The 27,962-nt window shown below is 40.4% G+C and overlaps 2 protein-coding genes across 3 annotated transcripts; one reads left to right on the forward strand and one right to left on the reverse strand.

The window, feature by feature from the left end:
• Positions 1–206: 206 nt before the first annotated feature.
• LOC308398778 (paired amphipathic helix protein Sin3a-like) lies at positions 207–21,137 on the forward strand. 2 transcript variants are annotated; one of them, XM_080885569.1, is made up of 21 exons: positions 207–416; positions 3,022–3,238; positions 4,062–4,247; positions 6,812–6,918; positions 7,061–7,382; positions 7,468–7,719; positions 7,849–8,001; positions 9,044–9,199; positions 9,578–9,658; positions 10,335–10,453; positions 10,753–10,978; positions 11,553–11,669; positions 11,924–12,162; positions 12,238–12,421; positions 12,673–13,252; positions 13,374–13,543; positions 13,848–14,021; positions 14,135–14,227; positions 14,674–14,768; positions 17,039–17,246; positions 17,798–21,137. In XM_080885569.1, the coding sequence occupies exons 2-21, from the start codon at positions 3,044–3,046 to the stop codon at positions 18,014–18,016; spliced, it is 3,876 nt and encodes a 1,291-aa protein (XP_080741695.1). In that variant the 5' UTR covers positions 207–416; positions 3,022–3,043; the 3' UTR covers positions 18,017–21,137. The 2 variants fall into 2 exon arrangements, 1 of the variants encoding a protein (XP_080741695.1); XR_013972020.1 differs by lacking the exon at positions 17,798–21,137 and having other exon boundaries at positions 14,674–16,716; positions 17,039–17,177.
• LOC308398779 (cellular retinoic acid-binding protein 1) lies at positions 20,783–27,897 on the reverse strand. The gene is made up of 4 exons (XM_080885570.1): positions 27,688–27,897; positions 25,529–25,707; positions 25,180–25,293; positions 20,783–21,148 (listed from the first exon to the last, which is right to left on the reverse strand). Exons 1-4 carry the CDS (start codon positions 27,755–27,757, stop codon positions 21,098–21,100), a joined length of 414 nt encoding a protein of 137 aa, XP_080741696.1. The 5' UTR covers positions 27,758–27,897; the 3' UTR covers positions 20,783–21,097.
• Positions 27,898–27,962: the final 65 nt, after the last annotated feature.

A 27,962-nucleotide genomic window follows, 5' to 3' on the forward strand; every position in this document is an offset into this window, starting at 1 on the left:
TGTGCCGTACACGTAATGCCATGGAAGGCGTGCTGCCGTCCATGGCATGCTGATGACCCTGCACTTGGCATGACCATAGACGCCTTTAACCAAAGGTATGGAACAGGCCTGGCCCACAGCCTTAACTGTATTTGTTTTCATTCTGTAGTGCTGACCAATCCCGGTTCAAACTGGGAGGAGACCAACCCGCCCTTCCCAATAGACACACCTCTATGTTCAAGGAACAGCGCTTCACACACACACTGTTGTTAGCGACGTAGCCACTACGGCCAGTTTGATTTTCCACATTTCCAATTACGGCTACTTCTTAAAACTTCGCTTTTTTTCCACTGTCGGGTGAATGCACGAGTAGCGGCGTGTTGGTCGAGATCCCTTCCACTGGTGGGTCAAGTTGTTGCTGGTGGCGGTTCCCCGAGGTAAGTTAAAGTGGTGTTAGCTGGCTAGCCGGAGAGTCTGTAGTGATGAGGGGGGTTGGTTGTTGTGCTAACATAGCAATCAGTTAGCTACTAAATAACCTTGTCTAGTCTCCAAATAGTGAGCCAACGCGGATTACTTTCTGTTGCTGGTGTAGTTTAGTGTTATAGCAGAATAGTGTGGGAGTTTATTTGCGGTTGCGTTAACTTGCAGTGTCGACAAGTCAGTGGAACCAAGTCGCTGGTTAGGTTAGCAATCTAAGAGCGGCGACCATGAACTAGCTTACAGGCTAACCTGACAACATGTATTTTTGATCACAGTTTGTTCTTGCTACAACTGATTTTTATTGCTGGATCGGGGTGATGTCAAAGTAACGTAACTGACAGATAAGTAGTTTTGGCTGGGAGGAAAAAAGATCATTTTTGCAACTTCTAGCTTAACTTGCCGTTTATGCGACATTTGCATTAGCTGTGCGAAGTGTTAGCTTGTTGGCTAGCTGGTGTTCTTCTTGAGCTAACCACCTAGCATAGCCAAATTAATTACTGACCATGAAACTTAATTCAACTGCCCCAATTGTACCGGTACCCCGTACGCTACAAACTAAGCCACCGACTGTGTTGCCGCGTTATCTGATGCGATTAGGCATGGCTGTTTTCTTTTCGACGTCTTCTACCCAACGGCAAGGGTAACGTCAGGTAGCCAGTATGTTTTGCTCGTCTAATGTTTTACTTAGACTCCCGTTTACTGAGGGCTGTTAACGAAGACCCGGCTGTGACAAAGTGATATGTTCCGGTTTTTTCTCTAACATTTAACTGTCAGTCTGCACGAAGCAGAGGGTAACTTGCTTTCCACATAACTTTGAAGCTAGAACTGAAGTCAACGTCAGCCATCTGACTAGCGAAAGCGGTCAGCTCACCGAAAACCGATAGCCTTACAAGCTCGGTGTTTGGGAGAGAGGGGGAGGGGATACGGCAGGGCTACAGCCAGCAAGAGAGAGACAGCGCCTACATGCCTGCAAAACGTTGACTGTCGGCGAAATTTCAAGTTTCTTTTAGTCCTACTTAATCAGTTTCGACACAATTTACTATCTGCCGTATTTGCGTAGCGCTTCGGCATAGAAATTCTGAAGCTGGATAGGCTACAGACACGATCTCGGCGAATGAAGACCGTACGCTCAGTCACCGTGTTTTCCGAAATTGGTTGTGCGCGGCAGTGAGGCACAATGTCTCCTCTCCTCTTAGCAAATGCGGTGACGTTTGCTTAGGAACCGTCGATAAATTTCTTTACTGTATACTCATGGTGGGCGCTGTGCTTGCAGCTACAAGTTTAACTTGTTACGTTTTCTCAAACGTGTTTTTTCCACACCCCCGTGTATTTTTTAAGTTGTAAAATATACAAATAAAACGTAAAAATATTCACTTAAAGTCTAGTCATCGGCGGTGTTCGCATATGCTTAAAGTCTTACATGCGACGAATGCTTACAGGAGAATGAATGGCATAACCAATAGGTTTGTACCTGTGTTATAAAAAAAAATATTACAGGAGAAAAAAAATGCACATAATACATGTGCATTGAACGTTATCATTATCATTTGTCTCACTGAGTCGACTCAATGACAGCTCTGGCAGCGTCACTCTATCTTAATGTCTTTTGAAAGACGGCCCCTAGCCAGCCGCCACAGTCAGTCTGCTGAACATGATGGCATGTCTATTTACGGACAACCTTAAATAATCACTTTTGCTCATAGCTTTGTTTTTTTTCTACTACTACTTTTATGGTGGAGTGCGTTGGTATCTGCATTTGTTTTTATTATAATAACTCAGTAATAAATAAATACAGAATTATTTAAGTTAATTAAAATATGTCACTGTAATGGTTGATGAATTAATCTATCAGTTAAATCAGGACTATTCAGCCAAAAAATGTACACAGACTATATCTGTCAAAGAAGGTGTGTTTTCACACCACTGTTAGTTCTCTCAGAAGACCACCAAATATCATTGGGTTTAACCTATCTAGCTTAAGTCCTGTAAAGCCTCTGTGTACACTGAGGAAGCACAATGAAGCAAAACAGATTGGTGTCACATTCGGAGCTTAATTATGTCAAAGGAGTGTTGTTTGGAAGCCACTGCTTAAAGCCCAGCTCTTAAGCCACTGTGCAACAATTGTCCTAATATTTGTTGCCATTACCTATCTGTGTGACACTTGTGAGAAAAGTTTTGCTTGAGTTGTGAAACTCAAATTTAATTTGACCATTGTGAATGAATGAGTACTTACTGTTGTTGTCACTGTTAAAACAATGCAGGCCAGTTTATTATCTATTTAATCACATGCAGTGGTATGTTAGACCGCTTTGGAGATCACTGTCTAAATCAATCAGCTAGCCAGAGAGAAAAATGCTAATCAGCATGTTGCAGTTTCCATTTGTAAGTTGCATTTTATATATATATATATATATATATATATATATATATACACACACACACACACACACACACACACACACACACACACACAAATAAAATGTGGGTGTGTTTAAAAAAAAAAAAAAAATTGGCAAATGCTAACAGCTTGTAAATTGTCCATTGTTGTTTACCCCCCTCTAGCCCTTTTGACTATGTGTATATAATGAAGAGGCGTGTGGAGGACCAGGAACCAATACTTGCGCCTCAGCAGCAGCTATTACGCCGACCTCAAATACAAGGAATTACAGAAAACTTCCAGCACCGGGCCCTTGCCCCGGCCCCTACTGTAATAGAGGCACCTGCAGACAAGATGCAGCCATCGACCAGCATCCAGTACTCTCTTCCCCAGGGCTACCAGGTATGATAAATCTGCACAGATACCTGAAGAAGTGTTTATATTATATATATTAGGGCTGCTCGATTATGGCAAAAATTATAATCACGATTATTTTCACTGAAATTGAGATCTCGATTATTTGACGATATTTATTTAACAATAACAATGTATTGAATAATGACTTTAAAGATTGTCAAAAAATAATATAAAATAGTGTGCAAATACTGATAACAGTGCAAATGTTTGCAATATAAAAAATAAATGAAAAATGTAAACATCTATGTTTAGTGAACTTTGCAGTGTTGCTCTGTGGTGCAGCTACGACACTGTAGCAAAGTTTACACACTATGTCTACTTGATCCACGTCTGACTCCGCCAACCCATAATGTTTCCACACCACTGAAGTTTTTTTTTACCTCTCTTTTCAACCAACAGCAGTCACTCTCCTCTCCAAATAACTTCTGCTTAGCTTTCGGAGCTTCCCTCGGGTCCTCTTAATTGTTGTGACACGTGTTCGAAATGCAGAGAGGTGCACTCGATTTGCCACACGGAGCAGCGCGAGAGTAAAGCACGAGGGAGGTGCTAATAATCGACTCAGTCATTTATAATGATCGTTGAAAGCCCAGATCGTAATCGTGATTAAAATTCGATTAATTGAGCAGCCCTATTATATATATATTATATTATTTAACAATGTGTTTAAGAAGTAGGTGTCATTTTGATTTGATTTTCTTTACCTTTATTTTGCAAGAATGTAATCTGTAATATTTACAATACTGCTAGTGACATGGTTAATCTTGTCTAAATGTCTATATTATATAAAATATCTATTTGTTCCTCAAAGGTTTCTGCAATGCCTCAGAGCACAAGTGGACATGGGCATGGACACAACAATACAGCACCACACGTTGGTCCTCACTCACACGCTCTAGCAGTGCCGTCACAGGGCCCTGCAGTGGTCCAAGGTCATGTTCATCCACCTGCACCCATGCCTTCAGCCACAGGACAGCAGCAATTTCAGCGGCTGAAGGTATCTGTACATCACCACATATATGAAAACATGAGGACCAGAATAAACCAAAACAGCTGTTCATCCCAAGTGCACAAAGGCAAAAAGCGAATGCCTTTAAAATTACATTGTGTCTGCATGCTGAAAGGACAGAGTGAGGAGTATGTTTTGTAGAGCAGCAACAAGCATCATCTTTCTACACAGGAGGCATTCAGATACATACACATTGTTCACCCTTCGTTAGAGGTGAACAAAGTCCAATAGACAACGGCTAAAAAGGGAAATAGTCTTGAAGCTGGCGTGCTTGTTATATATATCTTTTCATCAACATCCTAAACCTTTTCTACTTATCAACTTATATGGTTGGGCGATTAGTCGGATTTTAATGCCAAATTAATTACCGCTGTGGCTTCCAGCAGTTTAAAAGAAATCAGATGAAACAATTACTTTTAACATTCATTTTTGCAACATGGACATCTTTTCTCTCTCTCCCTCTCCCTTATAATCAAGTGCACCACTTCCCTTTTCACCAGTGAGCATTTTTCCCCCCTCTCTAAAAGCTCAAAGTCCCTGGTTAATACAGCAAGATGAGAGATTATAGACATGGAGCTAAAAATTCACAATATTTTTGAAGGTTGACGCTGTTAAAGGATTATTAAAAATTGCCTGCAGCGACCTTTGTCTCTACGCCTTTGAAGTCATATACCTAGACCACATTGGGTGATGCACAGCAGGTAACACATCTGCACAGTTGAGTCAATATTGAGTCTTCTGTTCGGGTCTTCTGGGACACATAAGTCTTTTGCCACCTTGTTATCATATATCCCAGTGTATTTTTCGGTCCAGTGAAAATCAGCTGTTGCAGAAAACAAAGCCTAGTCAGGGCACTTCTTTTCAATTGATTTTTGTTTTTCAATGGAATTATATTTAAAGTTAATGTTTAGTTAATTTAGTCAATCATTAAGTTTTTGGTATAGTTGAGCAGCTTTATATGATTTTGCCATTTTAGAATAGAGTAGCCCTTATATTTTCATTGTACCTGTACAATAGGGCTGCCACAAATGATTATTTTGATAGTCAACTAGTCACCGATTATTTTTGCAATTACTTTAATCTCAGCCAAACCGATTTACTCAGGAACAAATAAAATACTAAAAAAAAAGCCAAACAATAACATTTTAAGTTATCTAAGTGACTTATATATCATGTTTAACCTGAGTAGCAAAAGATGGCGGTAGGTTTGAAAACAATTTTTCAGGAGTCCGGTGTTCTCACCGGTTCTAGTGAGCCTTGTCTCCGGCTAGCTATCGAGCTGGTGGGTAACAGATGTCTCCGAAAACGTCGGAGTGCTTTTGAAAATATGTGGCGTCCTGATAAACTGAGCAGATATTTGAGGCTTACACAGCTACATTCTCGCCTGAAAATATGTTAAACGTTTATTTTGTGACCCAGAAAGAATAATAAGAGTAAAGTTAAAACTAACTAGCTGCCGCCATTGTTGGAAACTGAGCTGGGCCACGCTATGAATTCTGGGACACAGCTTCTTCTTCTTCGGGGTTTAACGGCAGCTGGCATCCTTGTACATGCAGTGCTGCCATCTTCTGTTTAAATCCGTTATTACACTCTTAAATCCTACTACTTATTCCTGCGTCTTTTGGGATCTTACAAAGCTTCAAACGACGCGTCGACTATTAAATCAGTTGTCGACGATTTTGATAGTCGACTAATCGTGGCAGCCCTACTGTACAATAAATAATGGGTGCTCCAATGCCAACTGTGCAGGATAAAAAAATATACATAGCAACGATATCAGGAATGAATAGCAAACAGAAGAGTCAAACTAGAGGAATATGTACAAAACAATAGAAGGGCACACAATGGAGAGCATAGTGACTGGAGGTAGTGCAAAGAAAAGACTCGATCTGAATAGGGTCCATATGTGAGTGGCCTGAGTGTTGACGGTTACTCAGACCATGTCTCAGATTGGTGAGGCGGGGGCCTGTTAGTGGGTCTGGAGGTGTGGGACCTGATTGTCCTGAGGCACCGACCACTGGGCAGAGGGTCAAACGGGTGGTGGGCGGGGTCCAAGGGGTCACCTGTGATGGCCCTGGTTTTTCTGAGACAGGAGGCTCAGAAAGGTGGCATAGGGTGTTAATTACCCTCTCCACAGCCTTACTGTTCTCAGTAGTGGCCCATGCGTACAAAACACCCAGGCAGTAGGAGAGCACGCTCTCCACTGAGGAGCGGTAGAAGGCCAGCAGCCGTTTCTGGTCCAGATTATTCATCCTCAGGACAGCCGCTGTTGGGCCTTCTTTACCCAGGCGTTGGTGTTGTGGGTCCTGATGAGATCATTGGAGATGTGGGTGCCCAGAAACCTGAAGGTGGAGACAGATTCCACCCATTTTCCATTTATAATAACAGAGGAATGTCCGTGCCTCCTGAAGTCCATTATGAGCTCTTTTGTTTTAAAGATGTTCAGCTTCAGGTTGTTTTCTGAGCACCAGCGGGACAAGTTCTCTGCCTTTGCCCTGTCTTGCCATTTTGGTGGTGATCATCTGACAATCTTCTCCATTCTCTTTTTGTAGGTTGAAGATGCCTTGTCTTATTTGGATCAAGTAAAACTGCAGTTTGGGAATCAACCTCAAGTTTATAATGACTTCCTTGATATCATGAAAGAGTTCAAGTCGCAGAGGTGAGTTTTTGTTTTATTGCCAGTTTTTCTTAACATCTGATAAGAAAAACTGGTATTTTACCATGACACCTAAGTGATCTCTATGAACCCAAATAACAGTGTTTCAGAAACTAAAGTACCAAAACTTGTTCTGTTACTACAGCATTGACACTCCTGGAGTCATCAACCGTGTGTCTCAGCTTTTCAAGGGCCACCCAGACCTCATCATGGGTTTCAATACTTTCTTGCCACCTGGATACAAGATTGAAGTTCAAACCAACGATCTAGTCAATGTGACCACGCCAAATCAGATCCACTACATCACACCACACGGTGTTTCTGTTCAGAACATCCCTGCAAGTGGAGCACCCAGCCAGCCTGCCCCCAGCCACCACCAGCACCAGAGTCTGCCACAGGCTGGCTCACTCACTACTACCACCCAACCACTTATCCCTGCCCAGCCTGCTCCAAATAAAACCAGCAAGGTAGATAACGATGTTCTTTATTTGTTTACATCTAGTATGACAGATGCATTAAATGACCTTTTTCACTTGTTGTTCTTCTAAACAGCCAATTCAGTCTCCAGCCCATACACCCACCAGCCAACCCAATCCATCTATCCCATCTTACGCCTCGCCCCGCTCTCCTTCAGTTCAGTCCCACACTCCTGTCAGCAGCACACCATCCAGTGGGCCACCTATCCAAAACAACCAACCCGTGGAGTTCAACCATGCTATAAATTATGTCAACAAGATCAAAAATCGCTTCCAAGGTCAGCCAGACATCTACAAAGCTTTCCTGGAAATCCTGCACACATACCAGGCAAGGAAATATACACAGCATTAAACTGTTATTAAGATATTATAAGATATATGCAGCTGCAAAAATAAACGTGAAAGTAAATTTTAATTATATCATATCTTGTATATTTATAAAAATATATATTTTTAGAAGGAACAGCGAAATGCTAAAGAAGCTGGAGGAAACTACACCCCAGCACTGACTGAACAGGAGGTTTACACTCAAGTTGCAAGACTTTTCAAGAACCAAGAGGACCTGCTCTCAGAGTTCGGGCAGTTCCTGCCTGATGCCAACAGCTCAGTGGTGAGTCTCCAGACATCACGGTCAATTATTTTATTAAACGTCCCTGCAAATATACGTGGTATGACTAGGAGTTACTGGATCCTTGTAACTGTCTGTCTTTTGATCTTTTCCTTAAAACCACTTGTTTGCATTGGATATGAAATTGATTTACAGATGGGTGCCAAGTTAAAAGAGAAACCAGCATAAAGTATTGTAGTATTGTGTTGGGCCACCACGTGTTGGCAGATCAGCTTTGGTGCACCTTGGTGTGGATTCTCCAGGTCTTTAAAGATCTGGACGGTGCATCCGTGCTTCCAAAAATATTCCCGAATACTGTTTCGAGCGTAGGGAATTCACTAAGCTCAGGTCTAGGTTGTTGCAAGGTTTTGTTCTGTCCTTCATAAGATTTCTCACAGTGCAGATAGTGTTTTATTCTGAAAACTCATTAGCTGTTATATGCTATTCTTGCGTTTGGCTTCCTGCTTTCAGGAGGCACATTTCTGACAGACTTATGAGCTCTTAGTAACTACAATCAGCTTCAACTCCACAGAACTGCTTTTTAGTATGTTTACAGTTTTCTTTTGTTTTTACAGTGTTTGTGCAAAACAAGCAGAAGAGAGTTGGTTTGAGGAGCTGGTGCTAAAGGGCTTGAGTCACACAATAGGTGCACAGAGGCCCAGTGTATGATGCATTATTTTTAGCTCAGAATCACACATCACTACTCCGGTAGAACTGAAGCATAAAAATAGAGCTTGGAAGGAAAAGCACTGGTTCACTTAATCGAATCAATGGTATTTACACAGGGCTTGCAAAATCGCTAGCCCGATGTCCCGGAGCTAGCGATATCTCCAGTCGGGCGACCAAAATCTATCTCAGCCCTGCCCCGCTATATGATAACCCAACGGGCGGGGCTGAGATAGATTTTGGTCGCCCGACCGGAGATATCGCTAGCTCCGGGATCGGGCTAGCGATTTTGCGAGCCCTGTTACATAATTCTCTTTGCATACTGTTAATTTTGTTGTCTTGCTTTGTTGAGATCATGTGTATTGCCCTTTTTTTTTAGCTACTGAGCAAAGCAACACCAGACAGGGCAGAGTCGGTCCGTAATGATCATGGTGGCACAGTAAAGAGACACTTCCTGAACAACAAACAGAGACTGAGCCAGAACGGCCTTCCAATCAGGAGACCCTCAGGCGTGGGTACCACACCACCTGTCAAGGTATGTAACCATCTACTCTCTGACTCTGCATATATTCAGCTGTTTGTACTTTAAACCAGAAAGGTAATATTTCATATATTTTGTATGCATTACATGTAGGGGGAAACAGGCCTTTTTTGTTTCAATCAGTGAAAGCCTACAATTAAGAAGTATGGACAATACATTGACTCCAGATATCAGCCCCCAGACAGTTTTGACAAAAGCAAAACATCTGTAATTTCATAAAAAGAGGATTTACTACAGAACATGTTTATTAGATTGTGTTAGTAGTACAACCCAAGTTCATCAGACAAACTGGCAATTAGGGTTAGTAAAATCTACCCAAGACTCAGAGATATGAGGGCCTCCAACAGTCAACATCTCTTTACACCATTGCAGAAGAAACCTAAAATAACAGGGAACGTCATGAGTGATGTGAGCAAACACAGCACCAGCACTGAAACGATGTTCTTCGAGAAGGTCAGTATTGTCATTTTGAGTGTTTGTATAAAGACTTGCACTGATCTGTGATGAAAATAAGGCTACGTCCACACGTACACGGGTATTTTTGAAAACTGAGATTTTTCGTTTTAAAAAATAATCCCGTCCACACGTAAAGGCAGAAATGAAGGAAAACGCTGCTAGGAACATGCCAAAGCAACAGGTGGCGATATATTCCTAACCATGTAGAAATGTTGACCAATCAGAAGTCTAGAAGCCTCGGTGGGAAATGGTAAACAAAGATGGGGCATAGAAGCAGAACCGAGTCCTATGTGTGGAGGGACAGTAACGGTGTGTGTATATGTAAGCATTTAAACACTGCAGAGAGTACAAGTAACAGTATTGTAGAAATTCATTTCACCGAAACAATAACGTGGCGCAAAGTGTGACGTCACAAAAGGCGCACACCTTTGACGCTGCGTTTTCTCCGTTTTTCTCGTCCACACGTAAACGCAAAAACTGAGTTTTCGAAAATATCCACCCTGGCAGGCGTTTTTAGAAATCTCCGTTTTCAGTGACCGAAAACGCAGTTTACGTGTGGACGAAAGGTGCAAACGCATAGAAAAATCTGCGTTTTCAAAAATACCCGGGTACGTGTGGACGTAGCCTAAATCTCATTTTGCTTTATTTGTCATGGCTGCAAACACTTTAACAGGTAAAGAAGGCTCTTCGAAGCTCTGAGGCATATGACAACTTCCTACGCTGCTTGCACATCTTCAACCAGGAAGTCATTTCACGCACTGAGCTGGTCCAGTTAGTTATCCCATTTCTTGGGTGAGTTTAAACATACAGTTTTTAGGTACTGAATGGGGCATACCTGTAGTCCAATTTTGTAACTGACTGGTTCAGTACTTAATTCTTGAGTTTTTATCTTCTTCTTCTTCTTCTTGCCAATAAGTCAGATTTGAGTTGAAATCAAACAGTTTTGATACATAACATTACATAATGAAACTTTAATCACCCAAATGTAAACCAGTAAACCACCTGCATTTGTTTGAAATATGTTGCTAACATTTAAACCCTAACCGCACCAATAACTCTGTATTTCACATATGTTGTGCCATGACTGACAGAAAATTCCCCGAGCTTTTTACATGGTTTAAAAACTTCTTGGGCTACCGAGAGTCCAGTCACGGAGAGTCGAGCCATGCAGAGAGTTTACCCAAGGAGCGTGCCACAGAGGGTATCGCCATGGAAATCGACTACTCTTCCTGCAAGAAGCTGGGGTCCAGCTATAGAGCGCTGCCAAAGAGTTTCCAGCAGCCCAAATGCACAGGAAGAACACCGCTGTGCAGAGAGGTGAGTCGTTAAAGGAATTCGGTTTAATAAAGGTATTTGTCTTACAGTGTACATTTTATCCTTTGTCCTCGGGCCACCAGGTACAACAACAAATGTATTTGGCCCACACAGGGTGCTCTGGAGCAGAAACTGATGTAAAGTTCAGATGGTACCTGTAGTTAAATATGGCTTGAGCAGACAGCAGATGCCAGCAATCTTGTTCTTAGTCGATCAGTGAGTTGGTGGAAGTGTTAGCGATCATTGAACTGTTTGGCTACATTTAATGTTACCTTATTATGTTTAAGTGTCTAGATAATAAGTTAGGATATGATCTGCTTACTGAAAAACATATTTTTAATTTTATAAACTACATGAACTGTTTTTGGCTGTAACTAGCCATTTAAATTTAGATAATGAGTGATTTCTTTGATCAACTGATGTTATTGAACCCAGTGTTTCACCACACAATCAAGACATTTTTAACTACATTAAGTTTCATGCATTTTTATTTTACTACTACATAAATATGAAATGCATCTCATATTTAGAGTCACAATAATGTGTTTTCACTGCATGGTGTAACATCCTGTTGCAGGTTTTGAATGACACATGGGTGTCATTTCCTTCATGGTCTGAGGACTCCACATTTGTGAGCTCCAAGAAGACACAATATGAGGAACACATTTACAGATGTGAAGATGAGCGCTTTGAGGTAAAACATACTCAGTCCACCCACGCTCCAAATGAAAATAAGACCCTTGGATGTAGAAGAGGTTAAGAAGATGGAATAATGGAGGTTCTTTTACATAATATGTATCTTTTACATAAATGTCTGTGTGATGCGATTTGCTCAGGAGTCAAAAAACCACAGGAAAAGATCTCACACCACATGAACTGTCCAGGTGCCCATTTCAAAATCTGGTTCTGTTGAAATTATTCATTTGAATGTGATTGTTCCTTTTGTAGCTGGATATTGTGTTGGAGACCAACCTTGCCACAATCCGAGCCCTCGAGACAGTGCAGCGACGGCTCTCTCGTATGTCAGCAGAAGAGCAGCTACGCTTCAAGCTGGACAACACAATGGGTGGCTCCTCAGAGGTCATTCACCGCAAAGCCATCCAGCGGATATATGGGGACAAAGCTCAAGACATCATTGAAGGACTCAAGAAGAACCCTGCTGTGTCCGTCCCCATAGTTCTAAAAAGGTAACAGTTAGATTTTAGTGTGTCCTCCTCAGCTCACACCTTTAGTTTTATAACATCTGTTTCTTCTGTTTTCAGATTAAAAATAAAGGATGAGGAGTGGAGAGAAGCCCAAAGGGGCTTCAACAAAATCTGGCGGGAGCAGAATGAAAAGTATTACCTGAAGTCACTTGACCATCAAGGCATTAACTTCAAGCAGAATGACACCAAAGTATTACGCTCAAAGACCATGCTCAATGAAATTGAGATGTTATATGATGAAGTAAGTAAATTGTTTTTAAACAATATTATTATTTGTTATTTGACATTTATAAATGCAGAATAAATCTAGACTGATTCTAAGTTTATGGCCGCAGTTATCCTTGAATCAAACAATAATGCTCCACTTTGTTATGTATTATGATTCTCTAATTGTAAATAAAAATCAACAGGTAAATGGTTTTAATGTATTTTGCTAAACTGTAAATTTCGTAAAACATTACAGTCTAAAATGCTCCTGTATTTGTCCTGTAGCGCCAGGAGCGGGCATCAGAGGAGTCTGCTACACCGCCACCAAATGGCCCACACATGACTCTGACCTACGACGACAGCCAGATCCTCGAGGATGCCGCTTCCCTCATCATTCACCACGTCAAAAGACAGGTCGGCATCCAGAAAGAAGACAAGTGCAAGATCAAACAGATAGTCCACCACTTCATCCCCGACCTGCTGTTTGCACAGCGAGGTGAGCTCTCTGATGTGGAGGAGGAGGAAGAAGAGGACGAAGACACGGAGATGGATCAAGATGATAGCAAGAAACACAATGGCCTGCCAGGCAGAAGCCCAACCAAGTCCAAGCTCCTGTTCAGCAACACGGCAGCTCAGAAGCTCCGGGGAACTGACGATGCCTACAACTTGTTCTACGTGAACAACTACTGGTATGTCTTCCTTCGTCTTCACTACATCCTCTGTTCTCGTTTGCTACGAATTTACGGGCAAGCTGAGAAGCAGATCGAAGAGGATGCTCGTGAACGAGAGTGGGAAAGAGAAGTGTTGGGGTTCAAAAGGGAGAAAAACGAAAATCCAGCCATCCAGCTGAAGATGAAGGAGCCAAGTAAGTGAGAAACTGACTTTTTTAACTGTTACGTTTTGCTATGAACCCTCTCAGTCATGGTGCGTCATACTCCTCAATTCCTCCATGTATTACTCACTGTGTGTGTGTTTTCTGTCTGCAGTGGATGTTGATGTGGAGGACTACTACTCAGTATTTTTGGAAATGGTTCGCAATCTTTTGGATGGAAACATGGAGCCGGCTCAGTATGAGGACTCCCTGAGGGAGATGTTTACGGTCCATGCCTACGTTGCCTTCACCATGGATAAACTCATCCAAAGCATTGTCCGGCAGGTCAGCACATTTTAAGATTTTCTCATTTTATTTCATCTATTTGTTTACCAATTTGTTTATTTGCTCGTCTTCAAGGTAAAAAATACATTTTTAACCTTAGAGTGGCATCGCGAGCTGTAGGCTCGTTCTTAAATTTGGAGAAGAAAAAGGGGGAAAATAAAATAGACATGCTCCTCACGTCAAAACTCAGTAATGCCTCTAGTCGATGATCAAATGTACGCATCTATAGTCACTGAAGGTGCTGCTGTTTTGATTCTACATGCTGATGTGGACACACCCGTTGCATACTAACCTACTCTTACAGCTCCAGCACCTTGTCACTGATGATGTGTCTGTGCGTGTGACGGACCTGTATCTGAGCGAGAGTTCCAATAAAGCCACGGGGGGCACACTGCCCACACAGGCATCGAGGGCCACCGCAGAGGGGGGATACCAGCGCAAAGCAGAACAGCTTATGCCGGATGAGAACTGCTTCAAGGTACAACACAGCACGGAAATGAATAATTATATTTTAAAACAGGCTGACTTTATTTTGTTTTTCTCCCTCAGTATTTTTTTCTAATTCTGTGTGTGTTGTCTGGTTTTATCCAGATGATATTTGTGAAGAACCAAGCCTCTGTCAGTCTGGCAGTAGAGCTCCTGGATACAGAAGAGGAAAACTCTGATGAGCCTGCAGAGGCAGAAGTAAGACTCACAAAATGCATTTCATGTGCACAGCAGTTTATTAAGTAGACATGTAGTATATGTGATGCTGGGGTGGCATTGCTTCGTGTATCTCTTAATATGTTTTGCCCTTCAAGAATTTTTAGTATAGCACTAGTTATCAGGTAATAGTTTGATATTACAATTTAATAAATAGGCAAGCACTAGTCATCTTGGTTTTAAACTTTTTAATCATATTCCTGTATTATAAATTCCTTGTACTTGGTGGTTTACATACACATGTACCTCTGCAAACTAGTGTTGGCTATTAATTTGTGCACCTATGATTTTAAACCCTCCGACACTCTGAGGAGTGTCACATGGTCCAGAATTAAAGGCTATAACCTCCAACCTGCTTTCATACAGAACCTAAATGTATGTCTTTGTTATTTACATGGTTGGTTGCTGTTCTGCTCTGTCCTCCACAGAAGTGGTCAGACTACGTAGGCAGGTACCTGAACTCAGATTCCTCATCCCCAGAGCTGCGTGAGCATCTGGCCCAAAAGCCCGTGTTCCTCCCCAGGTGAGGCTCCAGCCATGTCTCCCTCTTGTCTGCACACTTTAAGCTTCTGTCCCGAGGCGAGGCTCTAGTCAGCTGAGCAGCCACTCAACTGTTGCCGAGCCAAACCAGCTGCCAAACACAAGTCATTTTTGTCAAGATAGAAACAGAGGCACCTCAGCACAAGCCTGACTTTGAAAGCTAATTGAGAAAAAAGAAAAGAAAAGAGGAAACTGTGTGGATGTGAGCGTGCTGCCTGTTTTTTGTAAGAGGAAGTTTGAGGAGTTATTAGTTGTGCTCGCGGTGCCTGAATGTCCGCCTGCTAAGAATCTCACTGGCCGTAAATTTAACTTCTTCAGTTTGTTTTGTGACCTCTGCCTCACATGGAAGCACTTTACACGATCATCTTTTTTCTTTCTTTTTTTTAAAGTGAATTTATTTATTTATTGATTCCTTTTAATGGGAATTTTATTTATAGTAAGTAAAGTTTTTATAGATGGTTTTTGGCTTGATTGTGGGTTTTGAACTTTTCTCCCCTTAGAGTGCTAAAAGAAGAAGAATCATTAGTTCGATTATTCACATTGTATTGAACTGAAGTGATGAATGATTATGTGACGCACGAATAGAAGTCGATAAATGCAAAAGCTTAAGGCAAAACAAGGATTTGTTCCCTTTTTATTTTCCTACGATGTTTTGACAAAAACAGATTGAGAGAAACTTTTGTTAAAAGAAGAGAAGGGACGTCATGGTTTCCTTATCATGCCCTTTGTGATTGTATTCAGATCAAAGGTCCTGTATGTGACTTAATCACTGTTTGAAACTGTAAATGTTCAAATGTTCACTTGTTCACAACTGTTATACCCAGTGTTATGTTTGTAACAATTTTCAGGGGAAGCAGTGCACTCACGTTACAACTTTTTGTTGTCAGTGAGATTTTTTTTTTTTTTTTTTCCTGGTTTGAAAGAGATTAGTGATCTTAGGTTTTCTGTTTGGTTTTTTTTGTTTGTTTTTTAACTCTGGTTAAGCACATTATCTGCAGCACTTGTACAGAGGAGTAGGGTTTGTAAATAAAATGATTGTCTAAATTGTATGCTCATATGTTGGTGTATTTCTTTCCTGACACCTCAGAGCTGTGCATGAAGGCGTGAAGGCTGAGTGTTGCACATGAACATCTTTTGAAGCATCTTTTTTTGGTGTTTTTTGTGTTTTTGGTTTTGTTTTCGTCTCGTTACTTTGAGATGGCTGTCCATTACCATATACGTATCAAACAACTTCTTAAAAAGGCAAAAAAAAAAAAAGCTCTTGAGTTTTCTCTTTTTTAACCCATTGCATAAATCTGACTATGATTTCCTCAGTGGGCTCACCCACATCATGTCTTCTTTTTTCTTTCATCAAATCTATGAGAGATCAGCAGCACAAGAGATTTAAATAATAATAATAATAATAGTAATAATTGGCCTTTCCTCACTCAAAAAAGAAAAAATCAATTTTCACTTCTGTTGGGTCTTCATCTCATTTTCATGACACTCTGGTCAAAGACATTGAAATACCCTCTGCTCATATTTTTTGGATTTGGTATCTGGTCAGGCAGCAGTTTCCTTTTTTAGTGTTTGTGATGTGACCGTTTTTACTTGAAATTGGCCTCACTGTCATGTCTTTTAAGTGGAGCCCTGAATGCAAAAAATGCTTCATGGTTTCAGTCTTCGCTCACCTTTACCCTCTGTGGTAAGTACACATTTAAACCTTTCATTCAGGTGGGGTGAATAATTGCATTTTTTTTAAAAAAAGAAAAGAAAATTGCCTGCACAAAATCGGGATGAATCCAATTGTTTGCCAAGCATAAGATTTGGAAAAATGTGGCTGTGCAATGGAAGTGCACTGTACAGAGAAATGACCGCTGCCTCTGCTGCTCTTATAGATCCACATTTCCCACGAATGATTTGACTCCCTAACTAATTATCGCTGGTTCTTGGTGAGTTGGATTGCATGGGTTTAAAAAAACTACAATTCTTTTAAAGGGACAGTCCTCTCAAATTTGGAAATACTGTTCTTAAATTTGTGTACGTGTATCGTCTCTGACCTTACATCTTAGGCTTTAAAATTGACCAGTAAGTACTGTCAAGCACAAAATCGTACCATAAAACTTTCTCAAGTGAAATTGGATATTTCCTTTTGTTTTAAAAACAAAAAAAGAAAAAAAAGTGATGTATTCTTCTGATGTGTGGTGTAATCAAGAAATTTTCTGTAGCGTCGGTCAGTATTATTCATGGCTCTCGATCTTTTTTGGCCTTTAGGAATTTGAGACGGATAAGGAAGTGCCAGAGAGGTTGGGAGCAGCTGCAACAGGAGAGAATGACCAAAGGCTCCTCGGACAAGTCGCAGGACGGCAGCAGCGAGCTGAAGATGGAGTGCATGTTCAAGCTGAACTCCTACAAGATGGTTTATGTCTGCAAGTCAGAAGATTACATGTACAGGCACACAGCGCTCACACGGGCTCATCAGGTAAGGACGAAAATTAAGAGGCATGTGTTTGCCATGTTGTTTTAGTCTTGTCCAATAAGCTTCAGTGTTAGAATTGTATGGTAAGTAATCATAAAACAACCACAAGTATTTAAATTTGCCTGTGTGGTCATGCAGCAGTTTTTTGTGATGGCTAGAAGTACAAAGATATTTTTCATTTATTTTATTTGTTTTAATTTAGATCAGTCTTATAAAGCGTATGTGGAGTACTATGATGTACTCCACATTTTTCTCATACAGGATAACGTTCACTTGATTTGTATCCAATTGTCGATGGATGAGAATAATATGAAAATAATAATTTTTATAGTCTTTTGAGACATAGCTGTTTCCCCCAGACTTTACTTGGGCAAGACGCCCAAGTACATTTGGCAAATTTCTCTCTTTTTTGTCTTTCTTGTTTTTTTTTTCTTTCCCCCCTATATCGCTGACAGAACATCCGCAATCGGTTTTGGCTATAGGACAGCCCTTGCAGTTCATGTACACACAGTTTGTGACGTTCCTTTGTGCCGTGTTCCTGTTATCTCTTTCAGTCCCACCAGCTTGTGAACACACGCCTGCACAGACGCTTTCATGCCTGGCTGGATACTTGGGCCAAGGAGCACGTGACCAGTGACATGGCCGCTGAAAGCCGCAAGTGGTTCATGGGAGATGGACAAGAAGGCCTGTTGGCCTGCACCACGACTTGCAGCCCTGAGGTGCTCCATTATCTCAACATTAACAAGTACCGGGTGAAGTACAAAACACCGTAATACTTGTGTCTCAGCAAACTGGCTGTTAACGTGTCCACACAACAAGCTGCCAAGGATGAATTCTCAGAGCTGCCGTTACTGGATTCAGTTGCCAAACTTTTTGTGAGGGTTTTTCAATCCATGATCCAAACCGGATCTAAGTTTTCCTTTTTTCTTTTTCTTTTTTTTTTCTTTTTTTTGCACCTGTTGCAGGAATTTGTCTGTAAAGCGTATGCTGCAAACTCTGCAGCAGATGTAATATGGAACTTTTTTTTTTCAAAATTTGCTGTCAGTATATTTGAGTGGGTGGCAGCAATTTATAATGTTAAAGGCAAATTTTTACATGAAATGACTATACAGAGGAAAAACACTCAGAGCATCTGTTTTCATGGTGCAATTCAGTGTAAAGGTTTTCCTAACTAAAACTCAGCAGCTTAACAGTGAAAAGTGTTTGATAAGGAGCAACTTATCATTTTACAGAAGATAAAAACAAAACGACCTCAGCTTCTGTCTTTAGGTAGCAAAAACAAGTTCAAGTTACCTCTGTTAAAGTGTGTGGACGTGGAACTTAATATGGGTTCCTGCTGTAAACTTGTGTAGCCTGTGAATGTTCTCCCTTTTGGTGGTAAAGGTGCAATGGTGCACTCTATATATTAAAAAAAACATCTATAGTGATTGCTGGGTAGATGCTCGGCATTAGTTCCAGCATTGTGTATCGAGTACCGGTACAATAACTTATGACTGCCCAAACACTTTGTGTAAATATGTTTATAAAAGTAGTTTTTTGGGTTTTTTGTTTGTTTGTTTGTTTTTTTTAAACAGATGTCACTGAGGTGTAGCGTACATCAGAGCGCACAGTAATCAGTCTTTAGCTGGAAATTGAATAAAATTTTTTATTAAGAAATACAAAATTTTACCTTTTTTTTTTTTTTTTTTTAAACCAAAGGCTCATGTTCTGCTGAACATGTGATCCCTGAAGTCTTTGTTTCTACATGATTGGATCAGTTCTGTGTATTTCTACCTTTTAGTCTTCAGACATCACTCGTGGTTTTAAGATGATTGAATGTAGCTGAGCAACAATTTGTCCTTTTTTTTTTTTTTATATATATATATATAATTTTTTTTAAGTTCAGTATGTATGTATATGTATATAGTACTGAAGTCTCATCAGTACTGTCTGCTTTTTGTGTATTTAAGCAAAATGGTTAGAATCTGTAAGACAGGTTCAGTGATGTTTTGCCACCTATGAAGACTATATCTTTTTTTCTTGTGTAAGGTAAGTGCTAACGACAAACACTGACTGATGTATAGTATGAGACTGTCAGTTATGTGACTTGTGTACAGATTAAGGAGCAAGGAAAAAGCAATAATTCCTTCAGTCACAGTTTGTCTGTTTGTATTTGTGGCTGAAGTACAAATGTGAATGTTGTATGCCCTTAAAAGAGGGATGTAAACTACGCATTTTGCCTTTTCCTCTCAGCAGTTTAATAAAATTGGAATTGGCCCTGTAGATAATGTAGGTGAGGTTAGATGGAAGACGGATATCTATCACATTAAATGCTGGAAAGCATGTTTCACATTAGAAATATACATATTCTTAATATAAACTTCAACACATTCAGTTCTTCATTGTTAATACTTTTCACGTGGATCATTACATAAGCAGGATGGAGGTCCAGAGAAGAAGCTGCCTGGCAACATGACACCCTTTGACACTTTCCTTAGCTCCATTAAAAGCAGTGGTCAGTAACCTAACCAGCTGCAGACAATCTTGGAGCAGTTTATATATTACTGTGTTTAATATAGAATACCACAGGAAGCCCCGGGGAGCTGATTGTACATTAAGACATTGTTTGTACTGCGTTTAATATGTCTCTTCTCTTTTATGATGTTGTACATGATTGTTAGTATGGTGTTTTGGCATTAAACTATCCTTTGAGTAGACAGAAGTTCAGTTCACGGTGTCCTTTTTCATTTCTGGCATTGTCACTTATGTTTAATCCTATGTCCCAAGCCCCAATCCTATCCTTCATTCTGGGTTCAGTTTTGCCATAAAAGCCTGTTAGTTACTTTTAGATAGTTGATTTACCATCACTGGGTTATTAGGTGCACATAATGAGCTATTTATTAATTTAAGTATGACATGACAGCATCTCAGTGTGTTAAGGAATGTAGACACGGGCAAATTGAGCATCTTTGAGCTGATCCGTTTCTGAAACTGACCTACTGGGAAGCATCTGAGCTTTTTAGAGAATGGTCTGATAAAAAAATCTCCAGTGAGCAGCTGCTACAAGCTGATGGGGGTGATGCCCAGTGTGGTCTTCTGCTGCTGTAGCCCATCTATTTCAAGGCTGAATGTGTTGTGCATTCAGAGATGCTGTTCTGCATACCTTTGCTGTAACAAGTGGTTAGTTACTGCTGCCTTCCAGAAGAGGACCTGAGGCAAAAATTTGCATGAGCTTGTCAAAACTAGACAATAAAAGGAAAAATGTCGCCTGGTCGGATGAGTTTCAATGGCTGGGTTGGAATCTGTTGTAAATAACGTGAAAGCATGGCTCCATTCTGCCTCCTATCAACAATTCAGGCTGTTGCTGGTGGTGTGATGGGAATATTTTATTGTATATTTTTTTGAGCACACTAGCAAGGTGTACCTAATGAAGTGGTCGTGAGTGTATATTCTCTGTCTAAAGCGACTCTCATCCACAGAACCCGAGGGTGTTCATGCTGACCTCGCTTTTAAAGCAATTACTAAATTATGCCCCCCAAGAATTCAGTGTGCTCCTTGAATATTGTTTTAAAAAATTTATTGAGGGAAAGTTTTGACACTAGCAAGTTCTTCATTACGTTTTCCCTGTAGTATTTACTATGTGGCCTACTGCTGCTGCTCTTTTTTTGTATAAAAGAAATCATACTGAACGTTCACTTCGCTAAAAACAAAAAATATATACAAAAAATGGCGGTAGAACTAACGTCTAATATCCTGCTAAGATAGAGACTTGCACAAAAATGTAAGATGCTATTGAAAACGGATTACTGGCAATTTCTCACACTGACAGACTATTTGCTGAGCGAACTTTGAATTTGGACAATCGTGGTCCTCTCCTATGCGCGTACGTAGATCCGTGTGCAGATCACATCATCGGCTCCAAAGATCTGAAACAAGATTTAAAAAGCAAAATTAGATTTTGTTTCTAAATTTGAGGACACATCAAAATAAAACCGCATCTTTCAGCTCTTCTTTAATACACTGTGCTTTTTACAGCCCACTTATCATCTAAAAAAACAGCAAATAAAGCCCTTCTTCAGAACTGTATCTGAATGAAAGTGCAGTGTAATATGACAGGACCTTCAGCTTTCTCTATCAGTGTGGCTCATTACTGGAAAGAAAACCCTGTCTTCTAATCAATGTACTCTAATGTCAGGCAGGTGTAAGTCACTTCGGTGAAGTGTTGTTTGATTATTATTTCTTTTCTCTTTTACTCTTAGCCGCGTATTGTGTAGTAACTATGTTTCATCGTCAAAGTGCTCATCCTCTGCCGCACATCTATGGCATCATTTTTATTTTGATATTTTGCTAAAAGAGACAGATGCACAAACACTGATATCAGAATAGAGGGTGGGCGTTGGGGCGGTTGATATTGGCTGTAGGGGCGTGTGCCTGTGCGTGACAAAGCCCAGTGATTTATGGGAGTCCCTGGGGCGTAGCATTATGGCCAGCTGCAGCGCTACACATCATCAATATCCCAGGCAAAGCTGTGTGGCAGGACGGCGAAGAAGCAGAGCTGTGAAAAATGAAGCCGAGGAGACTCCATCTGGCGCGTGGCGTGATGCCGAGGGAGACATTAATGGAGGTAACACCGGGGTTCATTGGCACTTCTCCACAGCGTGATCAATGAGACCAATTAACCCACATGAGGACACATACAGATCCGGAACCCCCCACCAGACAGCCTTGCAGTTTCTCCCAGCTCCTAAACCATCACAAATGAGTCGATGCAAATACTCTATTCATCTTTCCTAATCAATATTTATTGGCTTTGAAGTGAAATAAGAGGACATACGTGAGGTTCCTCATTTTTTCCCCATCTGCATTTTACACTAGACTGCCCTGATTATAGTCCACTCATATTAGATGACAGTAAACGCAATGAGCCACCACATGGAGTCTTCATTAAGCTCCACTTTCATCCATCTCTCGCCTAGAGCCTCATTTCCTCATCTGCTGCACGGTGCTTTAAGTCAGCCTCATGTGTATGTTGTTGGGGTATTTTGTGTGTTTACACTAAAAGGATCAATCCTCTGTGAAGTACAAGATGGGATGTGGTTGCTTTTAGTTGTCCACAAAATGAGCTTCATGTTTACTGATGGGCAGCAGAGGAGGGTTTTGACCTTTTCCCTTATTTGGAAAAAAGAAATTTAAAAAAAAAGCCTCAAGTGTTAATTTAATGAATTCAATGAGATAAGAGGAAAATAAATGGACGTGAAGGATTAAAAGCATGAAATATTTACAATGTCTGATTGATCTGCTTCTTATTGATGTGACGTCTTCAAATCTCTTTCCGTCTGGCAAATACTCCAAAAGTGAAAGAGAATCATTGCTGACACAAAAGTAAATATTCACATTAAGGAAGCTGGAGCCACCAGATGTAAGGACGATTTGTCTGACAGAAAGGACAGCCTCACGGGGCAAAGCCAAAATGCAATGTTATTGCTTCAAACTCATTGATTTCTTGACTAAACAGTCCTCTGCAGCTGTACCCCAGACCGCTGGCCCTTGAGGAAATTACGTGAGTGTGCAAAGCAGGAGCTGGATTGTTTCACAATTATTTAACTATAGACTCTAAAGGCTGCTTTGAAGCAGCTACACTGAATTTAGCGCCATTTTGTTCAATATTTGTCTTTATCGTTCCCTTTAAAACGCCCAGAAATATACACACCTTTAAATGGGATCGACTTCTGTTCTGCCCATGTGTGTACAAGTAATCCCTGTGTTTCCAAAGCTGTAGCTGTAGGCAGAACAAATGTGCATTCACAATATACTGAGACTCAGTATAATTGAGAGAGCATACCTTATATGGACAATTCTGCCTGTATTCATATTGTAGATTTATCTATAATGTTTCTCAGGGTAATGACTGTGTGGTTACAGCCATTGAGCTCATAGCCCAATTCATATTGTAGGTTTTATTTTACAGTCTATTTTATCTCTCATTATTATCTGCTCCAACATCAGATCTTCACATCTAAACAATCCATTAGCTGAGATGAAATATGTAGGCGTTTTGCTTAAGTTACTGACAGCAGGGAATCTGTCTGATCTCCCCCTTCCCACCGGTATCACACATAAAGTCATGATCTTTTCTTTGAAAAATCACATTTTTCTCCAGTGATTCATTCCCACATGCCTATTAGGTTACAGTCCATCAATCCAACGTGGACAGACATGCACGCCCTCATCTTGAATAAAAACAGACTTGGCCCGTTCAAAGCTTTTTGTTATGCCTTTGAAAACCTGCATTCAATCCAAATAGCAGGCCATCTCAAAGGTTTTCATGATTGCCTCTCTGCAGAGTCACAGCCAGTAAAGAGGAGCTCTCCATCAAAGCCAAACTGGACACAGCTTTGTTGTCCATCTGGCCAATAAACCCCAGGACCAGATGTTTACAGGAAAACTGCTTTGTGTTAGTGATTTCAGATTGCCAGGGACGGGAGGGAGAAGTGTTTCTGATAGAATGTATGGCAGTGAAATCTTAATTTGCCCCTTTGAAATATACAGTAAGTATGTGATATTTGAGTATATGACTATACGATTATTTGTATCTATCTGAAAGGAAGAAGAAAAGAACAGTTTTGGTTTTAGGTAAACCGTTCTGGGTGGCTTTTGTTTTGTCCTTGATGCACATACATCATTAGTCATGCATCATTATAATGGGATGTCTTAAAGACACACCCTTCTAAAGGGAAAATGAGGAATGGATGGTTTCTCCAACTAACCATGGGAGCTTAACCTCTTAAGCCCCAAGCCTACCTGATCTCCTGCCTTTTGCCCCCGTATCAGGGGGCGTTGGGGCTTAAAAGGTTAAAGACATTTCCCATGAACTACACAGTATTTTAGAAAACTGGTAAAAAATTGTACATCTGGTGTCACCACCCATTTCTGAACTCCCTTGACCATCTGCCCGGTTTGGGCTTCTGCTCTGTTTTTCTGTGGAAAATGACTACTTTCTGAGAGCTGAATAAAAAGATTGATACTATTGTTAACTGTATATACTGATTTTCATAATAGAGCTACTAATTGTTTTTACTATTAACAGATTGATCTGTTGGACTTCTGGGTAGTCCCCAAAGTCAGAGCTAACAGCTTTGGATGATTTGTTTACTCTAATCAACGCAAAAGCCAATTATATACAGCATGGTATCAAAAAGGACCAAAGGTAAAGTCTGGCCACCTCATATCCTCTTTGACTCTAGAATACTTTGGTACAGAGAGGAGTTCATGGTCCACTCTGGGACTATAAGGTGCCCAGATCATCACCCCTCCACCACTGTGCTTGACAGTTAAGTGTGTTTATGAGTTTTTGATGGTTTGAGTTTTACCAAATGTGGCGCTGTGGATCATGGCCAAACAACTCCACTTCTTTTATTTGTCCAATGGACATTGTTCCAGAAGAGAGAAGAGGCTTTCACCTGGCAACCCTTTCATGCAAAAGCAATACAAAAACCATAATGCCAAATTTCTGCTTTCATAGAAGTGCTCACACTTGCTAATATTTAGCCAGTCATGCTCATTTGATCGGCAGAATCTGACTGCTACTTTCCCTCTGAAATCCTATGAAAGCAGCAAGAGTGTACTTAGTTTTTTACAACTGCATTTTCATATACAGTCTGTGATAGAGGTAAATATTAACCTTCTAACTCTTGTGAAAAAACTCTCAAAATGGTAAACTATTCCTTTAAGAAAAATGTTTTGCTGAACTATTTGAACTGTGGTTTTGATTTTTAAAGCACCCATGTGAATAAAGACCTCCAAATTTGACAAATTTGAATTTTCTTCTACAATGAAAAACAAATGTGATCATCTCAAAAAAGACAAATGCCCATAGTATAATGCATTCCCTATACTCCACAGCTGCACACACTGTCGCCACATTTCAAGTTAGAGTATAAACTTAAAAATTACTCACCAATATCAGTTCATCTCCTTTGAGTTCTCGGCTCCAGAAGGTCTTTGGGCCGTTCCCGCTCAGAAGAGTCTGTTTGCTGTAAATCTTGTTTTCCGTTTCCCAAGTGGCCAAACTCTGTCGAAAAGCATAATTTTATTGAGTTTCCTGTATTTCATCACTTTGGCTTCACCTGGCTGTTAGCACAGATGTGAGGGTTGTTTATCTATGTCTGTCACACTAATGTCTTGGTTTTTTTTACTACTTCCTGTCACTTTTAAGGCTTTGCAGTTTGTTTGTTTTCCCCCCAGCATCCATAGCTTCAGCATAGGTACATTTCAGAGTTCAAATTTTGACAGGTCAATTCACTTACCTTACACTTTCTGCCATCCACTGTCTCCTCATTAAACTCTTCGCCAATACAGAAGTTGATCTCCGTGGTGCGCACTGTGGTTGAAGTCTTGATGTAGAAGTGCTCTCCGTTCTGTCTTATCTCCACATGGGGCTTGGATGCGGCTGCCACGGCTACCTTCCTCAGCATGGCATTTACACCTGAAAGCATGCACCAATTTCCCAATGAGGCACTTTGTGGCTCACCTATCTCCACAGCCAGTCATACAAGTCCTCCAAGGAAGTCCTCCTCTGCCTGCTCCACTCTGTGTGTAGGGGGAGGGGCACACACAGGCTTTTTGGTTGGCTATCTTTGTGATGACCTTCACTGAAATCAGTGTCAGTGAAGAAACTGCCAATCAGTGCCATAGTCTTTGTATAATTCATGGTTCTGTTATTTATTCGTTTGTGTTTTTGAATGTTGCTTCTTTAATTATTTTTTTATTTTAATCTTTAGTTGTAATTCTCAATCGTTTATTTTTTAAGTACCTTCTGTGCTGCCTTATGTCTGGTTATCATTGCCTGTGTGAGTTTGGTCCAGGTCTTTTCTTTCTTTTTATTTTGTAGTTTAGATCCTCCTGTGGTTTTCTGTGTTTCTTATTTTCCTCCTTTGCTCTTTTCCCACCATTGTTCGTGTCTAAGTTCACCATCTCTTATTACTTTTCCCTCATTTTGTGTGTTTACTTTAGTGTGTTTTTGCTGTAGCCTCTGTCAGGTTTTCGTTGCGTGCTCTGTTTTCTCTCTGTGTTTGAGATTCATCTTATTTGCCAATTTGTTTTTGTTTTTTATGCTTTTGTTGTCCAGTAATTTGTAAAACCTGGTTTTCAATATAACTTTTTCAGCTCTTCTATCCTCTACATTTAACTATTAAATCTAAATGCCACACCCCTACATAGTTCTAACCTAGTGTTCTTTTTAACCTGAAAAACTAGGTTTTAACTCTAAAACAGGCCTTAAGAAAGAGAACCAGGCAGAAAGGTCCATCTTTGACAGAATCCCTCATGACACTGATGGTCTAAAACTCTATTTGGTACCAAGTGGTTTTATTTATTTTATTGTTTTGTTCGCAGCTGTCCTCTTTTCGAAAAAGAAAACATAACTGTAGTATGATTGTACCTATAAAAACATGGTTACACTCTCTGCACAACTACAGCACATAACAGTGGTGTTCCATAAGGAGAGCATCTATTAAAGCAAAGTGATCTCTGTCCTTGCATATCTGCTTTATTGTCCCTGCTTGCCTTTGTTTAGAAGTCACCCCATGCCACTGATATATACATACATTAAAGTGTGTCAATGAGCCTGTAGAGGACTAAATGAATACATTTCGGATATCTACTTCTTACTGCTTTCTCTATATTCTATTGTCTGGTGTTGACTTGTCACCTTACATTTTTTCTGCTCCCCTCTAGGGCCAAAAAGATGGTAAGAAAAATATCTGAGCTCATGTTTCTAAGTAAAGGTAGAAGATGCCTGTCCCATCTATCTCAGTCAAACGAAAAGTCATCACCTTTTAGCTGTCGGGAGAAGATGTTAGAGTCTAAACTTGATGGTTTAATTATTTAATAATCGGAGCGTTCAGCGTGTACAACTGAGATTTTTATCACCAGATGTTGTCAATTTTGAGAGTGCAGTGCCAATGTGATGACATGGAGGAATGCTTATTTGATTTGTTTAGCTGTCCTGCAATACGTGATAGATTCTGTCTTTCAAATTAGTGGAAAAACCATTAACCAGATCTGTTGAAGTGCAAACAGTCAGATGACAGAATTCTTCAGCCTGTTTCCACTCAAGTGCACCTCTAGAGCTTAAGTGCGGTGTTTGTTCCAGTGTTAAATTTGTCTCCTGTCACTATATTTTCCAATTAAAAAAAATAAACAGCAAGTACCAGACTAAAATTAGGCATATGTGGATTAGCAAATGACTTCTATTTGTATCAATTTAAACAGCCTTTTGTTTTTTTACATTTATAAACCACAATTTCACTGAACTTGCCTTTATTTCAAAGTAATGCATTTCAATTTAATTGGGGTAATAAAAGATAATAACCCACTAACTAGAATACTGAATTTTCAGTTATGTTTGAAATAAACCTTTGAATAAACTCACACCTTAAGGTAAGAAAGAGTCATTTGTCCTCACCCAAAGCTTTGAGAAGCTCGTCGAAGTTCTCGCTGCTTTTCATTTTCCAGGTGCCTGTGAAATTCTGCATTTTGTGCGGTTTTGATTGTGTGTCAGCCGAACGCCTCCTTTCTTCTGTCTCCTCTGCTGCCTTTCTTCAGGCTTTCTCTCTCCGCTTCTCTCCGTCTGTCCCTGTGCTCCCTCCCTTTCTCCTCCCTATGTGTAATGATCCCTCATGGCAGACCAAACCCCCTCGACCTCTGCCTCCTCTCCCCCTCAACAGACACATTTATACA

Source organism: Rhamphochromis sp. 'chilingali' (assembly GCF_963969265.1).
Source record: "Rhamphochromis sp. 'chilingali' genome assembly, chromosome: 6".
Taxonomy (NCBI): domain Eukaryota; kingdom Metazoa; phylum Chordata; class Actinopteri; order Cichliformes; family Cichlidae; genus Rhamphochromis; species Rhamphochromis sp. 'chilingali'.

Excerpts from the sequence above, each read along its gene's own strand:
- LOC308398779 (XM_080885570.1), bottom strand. The coding sequence starts at position 27,757 with ATGCAGAATTTCACAGGCACCTGGAAAATGAAAAGCAGCGAGAACTTC. Across the intron at positions 25,708-27,687 it reads CGAGCTTCTCAAAGCTTTGG|GTGTAAATGCCATGCTGAGG; the intron begins GTGAGGACAAAT and ends GCATGCTTTCAG. Across the intron at positions 21,149-25,179 it reads AAGGAGATGAACTGATATTG|ATCTTTGGAGCCGATGATGT; the intron begins GTGAGTAATTTT and ends ATCTTGTTTCAG.
- LOC308398778 (XM_080885569.1), top strand. The coding sequence starts at position 3,044 with ATGAAGAGGCGTGTGGAGGACCAGGAACCAATACTTGCGCCTCAGCAG. Across the intron at positions 10,454-10,752 it reads TTAGTTATCCCATTTCTTGG|AAAATTCCCCGAGCTTTTTA; the intron begins GTGAGTTTAAAC and ends CATGACTGACAG. Across the intron at positions 12,163-12,237 it reads GTCCCCATAGTTCTAAAAAG|ATTAAAAATAAAGGATGAGG; the intron begins GTAACAGTTAGA and ends TTCTGTTTTCAG.